The 10,170-nt window shown below is 33.3% G+C and overlaps 1 protein-coding gene across 7 annotated transcripts; it reads right to left on the minus strand.

The window, feature by feature from the left end:
* Positions 1–1,363: 1,363 nt before the first annotated feature.
* LOC111372385 lies at positions 1,364–10,170 on the minus strand. 7 transcript variants are annotated; one of them, XM_022994712.1, is made up of 9 exons: positions 9,943–10,169; positions 8,640–8,708; positions 8,256–8,544; positions 7,403–7,792; positions 7,236–7,317; positions 7,029–7,095; positions 4,408–4,593; positions 4,231–4,291; positions 1,364–1,948 (listed from the first exon to the last, which is right to left on the minus strand). In XM_022994712.1, exons 3-9 carry the CDS (start codon positions 8,272–8,274, stop codon positions 1,764–1,766), a joined length of 990 nt encoding a protein of 329 aa, XP_022850480.1. In that variant the 5' UTR covers positions 8,275–8,544; positions 8,640–8,708; positions 9,943–10,169; the 3' UTR covers positions 1,364–1,763. The 7 variants fall into 7 exon arrangements, with proteins under 7 accessions (XP_022850480.1, XP_022850486.1, XP_022850481.1 ...); XM_022994717.1 differs by having other exon boundaries at positions 1,858–1,956; positions 9,943–10,170; XM_022994718.1 differs by lacking the exon at positions 4,231–4,291 and having other exon boundaries at positions 1,364–1,956; positions 9,943–10,170.

A 10,170-nucleotide genomic window follows, 5' to 3' on the forward strand; every position in this document is an offset into this window, starting at 1 on the left:
GTACAATGTGTCAACTCATATAAACTGATTCTAAACAAATTATTTATGACCAAAATATAAGTCCTTGTTTCACAACCATTATTTGGGAAAGTTAAAGATTTGAACAATGATTTTTAGGAGAATGTGTGATTAAAAAATAGAGGAAAGTTTTAGATTTATAAGCAGAATATTTTATTGTATGAACTTGTTGTCAAAAATGAGCACAAAAAGGAGTTTTCAAATAATTGCTAACAAACAGGGGCCAAGTTGTTTAAAATTTTGCTTCTCAACAAAAACACAACTTATATTATTACAAGTGATCGTTGACATTTTAATTCACACACTTAATAATATATAAATGTAGTAAATAAATAAAATAGTAACTTATTTATTATAAAATATTATTTCATCAAAAGAAATATATATATATATATATATATACACACACACACACACACACACACACACACTTTACGGCAACACAAACCAATAAATTTCCCACTTACCCTAGAGTTTATGAATTATGTCTTGCAATCCCTTATCTTGTATATGCTCCTCAAAAACCTTAGCCGTCAAGCTCTTAGCAAACGGGCCTCGACAACCACATCTTTTATACCAACAATCTCTCTTAAGAGATGATATTTCCGTTGTAAATGTTTAGCCCTCTTGTGCCACCTATGTTCTTCAACACATGACACTGCTTCACTATTATCATAATACAGTGTCAAGAGTTGTATATATGCAGACAACAACTCTCTGTTTGTTAAAATTTTCTTGAGTCATACAGCCTCATGAGTAGCTTCACAAACTGTCACATATTCAGCCAACATTCTGGAATTAGATAGGTATTGAGATTTCTATCAATTATTCTGTATTATTAGGAATCAATTTTCAATATTCATCACTAATCAATGAGTCTCGATGGTCAAGTATCTGGTATTCTTGCAATGAATCAGTAGATATTTGATTGTGTCCTATGTTATCATTAGTTTCTTGCTTTTTGGTTGCGATTGTGTTTTTAACCTTTAAGATTAATACTCAAGAATTCATTAAGAGTTTAATTTATTAATAAATATAAATGAATGGTGAATAAATAAATAATACTTGTGGTCAATTAAAATATGTGGTAAATGATAATGGAATTTGACAATTTATAAATAATTCGTAAATTTTGTAAAACAGAGAAAGTTATTATTAACAGGGTTCATATACAATAGACATTTTCTTTACTTCTCATACATTATTCTAAATAACCATAATGAAGTCTCACTTTGTGAAAGTTGTCCATTATCTAATATGGTAATGAATTGTCTAATCCGCAGTACCAAATATACTCGAAAGAGTAACAAACAAACCATTGAGGCAATCAATACACTTGACGCAAAAAGAAAGAAAGTGGTTTATAAGGGCAAATACCAAAAACAAAATATTCAGTCTGATTAAAGCCATATCTCTAAATTTGAAATCATACTAAACAAAAAAGAAGAGGATCTGCATCATGAGAAGATACAACATTATTTTCAACAAAATTCCCTAAGAAATGTCAAAATAGATATGTGCAAAATACATTATTTGGATCCTTCTCCTTTGATTTCAAAATGGCCACAGTAAAGAAATTCCATAGCAAAGTGTTGTTTCACTTCTTCATCTGTTCGTCGAACATTGCAAATGCCCCGTGAAACCATCAATACATGATTGCAGTTACAGTAACTTCGAAGGCAAGGTTTTGTCGAACTGAAGCCGTCAAAGGTTAACATGTCAAAAAACAAAATAGTCCTCATAAACTACCCATCATCACCAGTATCTGGTGGTGGGGATGAATTGGCTTCAATAACCCTAAGATAGAAACGCCAGGATAAATTCCTTTCCGTGATGGGTCTTTGACCAAAGGGGTTTTGCTTGACATATTCTTGAACATCATCAGCAAGGGCTAACCCTTCCAAATAAACACGAAGATCGCCACCAGGTCCTACAAATCTCAAAATACGACAATCATTTATCAGGCCCTGAAAGAGACTCGGAGAGAAGACTAGTTTAAGAAGTGTATATTGAAGATTAAAACTGATTTGAATATTAAGGGGTCCTTGCCTTGAAATTTTTTCTCATCTAACTATATCACTAATTACCAAAAGCAATTGAGTTATCCATAATGCAGTTCCAACGAGAGCTAAAGGTAATATTTGCATGTGCACCTATTTTGTAGCTTCAGTTATTGATTCAACATACTCTCTTTGGACAAAATAGGATGTCAGCATCAAGTATAATATTTAGGCTACTTATTCTACTCTCTCTTATTTCCCCACACTGAGTGCCTGTAACTTGTCACTGATGGCAGAAAAAATGCACAAAGCAAATCAGGTATTATATACTTCCATCTCACACAAATTATTGAACTACTGCATCCACTGGTTCACTTATTATGATTTTGTACTGGTTCTTCTGTCTCTACATTTCACTATCATGGTCTCACTTTTTAATGAATGATTAAGTATTCTTGAATGCATCATAGACAGCAAACAAATACATCAGAGACACAGGTTTACATATAACATCTGTGAGAAAATATAATACCTAACTTTTGGGTAAACTCAATCACAAAAGAAAAAAGACTAAGTTAAGGAACTCAACCTAATATATGATCACAATCGAATAGCATAAGTATGGTTTAGTCGAATATTACTAATTTAAGAACAAAGACTAAAGTGAAGAGATGAACAGAACCAATTACACGATTGCAATCACATAGCATAAGTACGGTTTAGTCAAATTTTCCTAATTCATAAACAAATATAGAAGAGTTATAACAATAAGCCCATGTCTGAGCCCTACTCTACAGAAATTCTTTTTTTTTTCTTTTCCTTCCAAACTCATTTTTAATCACACATTCTCCAATAAAATAATTTTACACATGAACCCAAAACCTTTTCATACTTTTTAACCATACAATCCTCAAAAATCACTACTACTAAACCTACTATCCCAAAAAATAGGGCTCAAAAAATCCTAAATATAAAGCAAAATTGGAAATCGAAAGAAAATACATGCATACACAAGAGGGAAGGGATTCCGAATGTTTTAAATTGAAAAATCTGACTTTTTTTTCCAGGAAATATAGGCCAGGGCAATACTATCAATTCCAGCAGGGCTCAGATATCACAAACAAATTTTTAGAACTTTATGGCTTGTTTGGGTGAGATTTTTAAAAAAATCATTTTCCTCAAAAAATCAATTTCAACAACATTCTATGGACCCTTAATTTTTTTCTAATTTTTAACAACACACTCCAAAAATTAATCTCTCCAGACAAGAACTTAGAATTTCTCATTACTTATATAGTATAAAATAGGGACAAAAGATGAGCCCGTCGGCTCGGGCAGCCAGAGGCGAAAAAAGCTCAAGCCAGCTTGGCTTGGGGCTCGTAGAACCGAGCCAAGGCTTGGGCCAAGCCCAAATTTCGAGACTTCGGGCTGGTTCATGAAAATGGCCCATATCACAGACTCAGCCCAGCTCGTTGTCAACCTTCAATTTTTTTTGTTTTATTAGTATTTAATTTAAGATTTAAATCAAAAAAGTATAACTTATGTATAAATATGCTTAAATAAATAATATATATATTATGCTACAACTATCTATATTTATAATTTATTATCATATTCATTAATATTCTCGTTATATTTTGTTGAAATAAGTTTTAAACTTTATTAGATAGGAGTTAATATAATATTATTTGTTATCTCGTGATGTTGAAACTTAAAAGACATTTTCTATTCCAATATTTTTAATCTACAAATGAATACGAGGATATTTATACACCTAAAAATTGTACTCTAATTCATACATTCTCGTATCTATACAAATATTTTTTTAATTGTACTGAAGTAAAAAAAAGAAGAAGAGCTTGTTTGATTTCTTTATATGAATATTTCATGAATTTAAAAAAATTAAAAAATTTGGGAGCCAGCTCAACTCAGTGAAGCTCAAGTCAAGCCTCCAAATTTCGGTCAGGTTTTGGCTTGTCTCTGCTCCAACTAGAAAAGCTCAAGCTTTTAATTTTTTACCGGGCTGCACACGAGAAGCGAGTTTCGACTCGTTGACACCCCTACTATAGAACATTGCTGTTTAAGCATATACAAAGTAGACAAAAATTGGGAAAGTATAGATAAATCAAAAAACATTTTGCAAAATCCGGCAAATTTCCCACAAAATAGAAAAACCCTACACGCCTAAAGAAGAAAACAGAAGACGACTAACCTAATGACTTGTCTCTTCTATCTCTGAACCGGTAAGTGTATGGAAAGATTGCTGTATATGGCTAGAAATTTTACAAAAAGAAAAAAGAAAAGTGAAATTGATCGGAATTCAATTTCAATCATGCAAAATATGTGATAGAAATATTTAAAGACTGCACGGAGAAAAATATCAGCTCACTGGGTTGCATATGGCCTTGTAAGGAGAATCGTCTAATAAAAGAGTGTTTGATTCATTATATTCTCCCCTCTCCCATGGAAGATCTGGCACACGCTTTTCCCATAGCTTTTTAAGCTTCTTTAAAAGAAGAGGCTTCTCCCTGTTCTCAATGGTATTGAAATCGGTATAAGTGCAATGGGATTGGTCCTGCAAAATATTGAAATTGCTCAAGGTCAAGAAAGCTATTGTAAAATTATTTGATGAACATTTAGACAGTCAAATTTTGAACTCGTGATCACTTGAAAGAGACTAATAAGCATGCAGTTTACATAGAGGAAAAACGTATGTTGATGCAAATAAACATAATATGAAGTCACCTTTGAAAAAATCCTAAGCAATATGATGTCAGCCTCTCAGTTGGAGCAGCAATCAAGGGGGAAAAAAGTTGAATTCTGACAGAGAATGAGGAAATCAGAAAGTTACAAGCCTTTTGGACAGTGAAGAGGTCAGCAATTTATCCATATTGTACCAACAATTTGTCCTTATTAAATAAAGTATTTGCTTCAGTAATTAAAGATTCCTAATTATGGTTTTTTCCCCAAATTATTATTTTAAAATCAATTTGCAACTAAAAGAACTGATTAGTAAATCACATTGGTTTCTGTTAAGTTAGTAGAAATGATATGAAAGTTTTCATCATTCTAATTTCTCTCACAATTCAGAGATCCATCATTCTTCGATCAAACCACCATTTATCAATAGGGTCTCGTATCCCACTAAATTACATGCATGTGAATGTAGATGCAATATTTTAGCTGGATCTATCCAACTCTGTCTGTCAATAGCTAAGCAAGAAGGCCAATAACTGATTGTGATGTGGCTAATCATGACTGGGGTTAAGTTAACTCAATCTCTGACCAAAGATGGTGTTGGCCGTCCTAAATATGGTGCACTAAAATTACATTGACAAATGGAAAGTTTGCTTGAAAAAATGTTAGGCTGCAATGCTCTAGCCTTTAGATTGCAGGGCTTGGCTGCAACCATTCTGCACCCTTGGGACTTGGTGGTGGTTATGGAAGCTTTAAGCTGAAGAGAGGGGAGGGGGAAAACAAGGGTAAAAGTGAGATTCAAAAGATAGTTTTGGGCCAGCATTGTATGGACTCTATCATGTATTGCCAGCTACGTTGAGAAAAACTAAATTGCACATCTTGCAATATTTATCAAATATATTCTGTGCCCTAGGAGCACAAAATACACAACACCGTCAGGAAAAGATGAATCAAATAGTCCAAGAACAATCGCAATTTATAGTATATCTGCTCACAGACAATAACAACTCAGCATATTATCTTCCAAGCAAGTCTGATGACTTGACTGCATGTGCATAAAGAGTGCCATCATAATCTCCTCGTTTCTTTTGTTATGCATGTAATCCACACAGAAAATTTGTTAAAGTCTGATGAGAGAAAGATAAAGTAGATGTTAGTCTTCATAATCTCTTTACTGTTGGCAATCTATGATGCACCGACAAAGATACGTGTGTCTACGATACGTGTCAGATACGTTGACACGCAATTTTTCAAAAAAGTATTGACATGACACGTCAATGGCACATTGATTGAATTTATTAAAACTCTTTATTTATATAGTATAAATTTAGTTTTATACCTGTTATTAATTTTTATTGTTCAAATCTTATAAATATGTGTACCTATTTGTTATTACTAATAATATTGAGTTAAAAATATATAATATTTCAAGTAAAAAAGAAAAACAATTATAGTAGAGTATTCGAGAAGTGTCAATAGGACACGTGTTAAATACGGACATACTACCCTAGTTGAAATGTTCGTATTACAGAGTTGGGAATTGACTCTAGCAACGGAAATGAGGGATACAGTGTAGAGGATTGATCCAACATGATGAAATGTTGAATCAATTGAAGGGAATGAATTCCAACCCACGCAATGTAGGATTGATTCCGATCCCATGAAATACGAGATTGATTGCAATCTCATCAAATAGAGGATTGATTGTTCTCTATATTAGTAATTTTCTTGTGTGGATACAGGTGTATTTACAATTGTCATACAAAAGTATAATAAAGCATAATAAGTCTCTTTCTTTCTAACATAGTATTGGAATGGGCTTGGGTTAAAATTTCAATCACTTCCTTTGAGATGACTAATTAGCAAGAGGTAATCAACAGGGCATCCAAAATTACAAGTTAGACTTCACAAATAATATTGATTTCGATATGTTCTATAGGGCTCTTAGTTGGATCAACAAGTCGACCCCATGGATGCACCAGTAAGCTAATATAAATTTGATGTCTTATTAAAACTTGAAAGATGTTTCAGCTGTGCTCATATCATTACATCTTAGAAGAGAAAAAGACAAATAACTCTCCATGGACATGTTAAATGAGCATCTTCTCCTACATGATTATCCAAAAGATTATTAATACCATACAGTATTCTAAGGGCAATCACTGACAGTGGAATAAAACGTATACAAAGCATGCATTGTTAATTGATGGAAAAAATAAAGAGAGCTACCACAGGTTGCCAGTTAAGCCAAAAATCAAGAAGCAAGAGCCTTAAGCTGCATCACTTATGAATTTTCATTGAAAATTGACCTACCCAACAGAAGAGCAACTTGCACTTATCATTCCCCAAAAGAAAATCAAGAACTGACTCCACATTTCTCCTGCAAAAGTTCAATAACTACACATCAGCCATGAGATTATACTGTGTTTTCCACAAGAAGAAAATAAAAAACTATTATTATAAAATATGAAATAATATCAATATAAACAACGAGAAACTTAATCATGTCAAGAAGAGTACTTATTTCTTGATGACCAGACCCCCACGTTAAACCTCTCAAAGCAGAACTTCAGAAAATCATCACAATAGGGCCTCTTAAAAACTGATACAGCAATTGAAAACTAAGTTAGAATTTTCTGGTCAATAATCACTAGCATTAACTTAGGAATTATTTTTAGCTTTTTTACCTGCTTTCTTCGAAATTATTGCATCTGGATCATAATCATAAGGTACAACTGAAGAAATATCAAGAAGCAGTCCATTCACATCAAGAACAAGAAGTTTCTTCCTGATGCAGCCACCAGAAGTTTTCTCCAGTGCCAGGTTAATATCTTCATTCACAGCTCGGGAAGCATTATCTCTTGAAGAACCACAATGCAATTGCAAATGGACAGTATCTACTATTTTAGACTGTTCCTCCTGGTCCAGTTGTGGAGAAGGGTTATTTCTAAATGTGTTGCTACAAGATGCTCCTGGGTTTAATATATCTCCTTCAGCAGACACCAAGTTACATAGTTCACCATTATTAACAGGTGTAGCCTCATGAAGGTCTTCATTTGGGTGATTATTTGGCATATCTGCATCACAACAACTAAAAATTTAGTTTAGTTTGAATTATGATATTACGTATTTTCTCACTGCTTGAAGCTGTATTTACAAGCCAGAAACAGCATTTTATAGTTTCTTCATTAACTTGTTTGAGACACACTTCAGAATCTTGTCCCTCATAATCACTCCTTTTTCATATGTCTTCTCAAAATAGAAGGATAAATATACTTTGAGTGACCTGACAAAGTATTTCCTGTTCTGTTGTATTGACAAGGCAATGAGGATTGAAGAGCAATCCCCTCTCGATGGTTTTTGAATTGACAGTTGGTACATCTGAGACCTCTCTCTTTCCATTATCAGTTGTGAATCTTCTCATCCTTTGATAGGTTATTACTCTTCCCACTTCTTGTAAAACCTCATTAACCTTGCACTTTAGTGTTATTTTATTAGAGCTATACCTACTACGACTAACAAAAGGAGCAGTGCCATTACTTTTAGCATTATGATACATCTTCTTTCTCTATTTTCCCCAATTTTCATTCCCAGGAGAACTGCATTATGCCCACTATATGCTCACTCTGTAGCTTTACTTTTATCCAAGCTAATACATTTGTTTATCTGCTCAATTGTCATCTTTCTCGAGGCCATTTTCTCCATTCACCATTAGGATCTGTTATATCCATAACCTGGCAGATATCTACTGCAGGAAATGTAAAACACTTCCTAGACATCACTAGCGTTCAATGAAGAAGTGACCTTTGGGAGATCCGGATCTATGATGCTGGAAAATGCAAAGTTTTATTATTTATTTCTTCTTTTTTCTGTGATAAATCAAGTGGTATTTATCTGATACAGGAACAAAAAAAAATTATATACCTTTTTTCTGATTCTGATCAGACCCAGAAATACAAGAAACATCAGGAGTACTTCAAGAGGAGCAGATTCCTGGTTAATTTTCCCGTTTAATATGTTTCCATTGTCTATAAATGGTTTAGCATAATAAAAACTGAAAAGAGCATTTCACAATATAAGAAAACTAGATCTGGTTAAAAGGTCATCATTCCACACAATACCATACACGAAACACAACAAAATATTCTTCTTCAAGAAACTTTAGGTCAGTTAACACGAAGTATCAAAGCAGTCACACTTATATGCAAGCTGAAATTCTTAGAAATACAATGCTCAGAAAGAGCAATACTTTGAAAACCTACAACTACAACTTGGAAGTTCCATTTATTCAGTATAATGATCCACATTCTCTGAACTTGTACTCAAAGGTCAAGCCTCAACTTCCACCAGCATATTAATATCTTTATAAAGATCAGGTTTTATTGAATCCACATTAGATAACACCAACTCAAATACTAGGCCCTTGTTTGAGCCATATTCTTCCAAAAATTCATTTTTTCAAAACTCATTTTCAACCACTCATTCTTCAATAAAATAATATTACACGCAAACGCAAAACTCATAATTTTTAACCACACATTCGACATCAATCACTATTTTAAAATGCATTCTTTCACTTAAAAGGGGCTCAAACAAGGGCTAGGTTGGCCAATTATGAAGGATTAATAGTAAGTAGTATTTGGTGTAGGAGCAGACAGTATCAATCAAAATGGGCAGATCATGAAAAGTTGTATTGGAAGACGATTTGGAAATTACTGTTCACTTGCAAGGACTTTGCTGCAGTCGATCTCGTTGCCATTCGTCACTACAGGTGTTCGTTTCTACTTTAGATAGGAGTTATTATTTCCTTATAAGTTAAGTTCCCATTATTAACGCATAGAAGTAAGCAGTCCTATTACTTGGGTATACACGTTTTTGTTAATAGAACCAGTAGTCTTTGAATTCTGATTACTTTTAAATAATATTTTGGTTTGGTCAATCCACTCCTAACAAGCAGGATAGAGGGCAATAGAAAACCCATCTGCCCATATTTTCTCAGTTTCGCCACAATTAGTTATCGGGTCCAATACTATACCAGGGCAAGTTCATCTGCTCAATTTATTCCAGCATAAGAAGCATAAAACACAAACAAAAACAAAATTAACATCCATATCTAAGGATCAATTTACACTTACTATAGGCAACATATACATTAACATATAAAAATCTCCATTATATAAATATACAGTGAAACCCGAAAAGAAAAAGGAAAAAAAAATTGAAGTACCCGGCAGAGTAATGATGCTGTTACAACGACGAATTTTGAAATCAAATTATTATTCAATCCACTGATTTATCAGTTGAACAGGGAATCAATGCAGCGCAGAACGCATAGAAATTGCAGAGAATTGAGAAAAATATGGTTGAGAATAAGAAATGGCGACGGAAGACAGAGGCGTAGATTGAGGGTGTACTTTACAATTATTTTATTGCAGAAGACCCCAAAGTTTGAAAG

Source organism: Olea europaea, chromosome 23 (assembly GCF_002742605.1).
Source record: "Olea europaea var. sylvestris chromosome 23, O_europaea_v1, whole genome shotgun sequence".
Lineage (NCBI taxonomy): Eukaryota > Viridiplantae > Streptophyta > Magnoliopsida > Lamiales > Oleaceae > Olea > Olea europaea.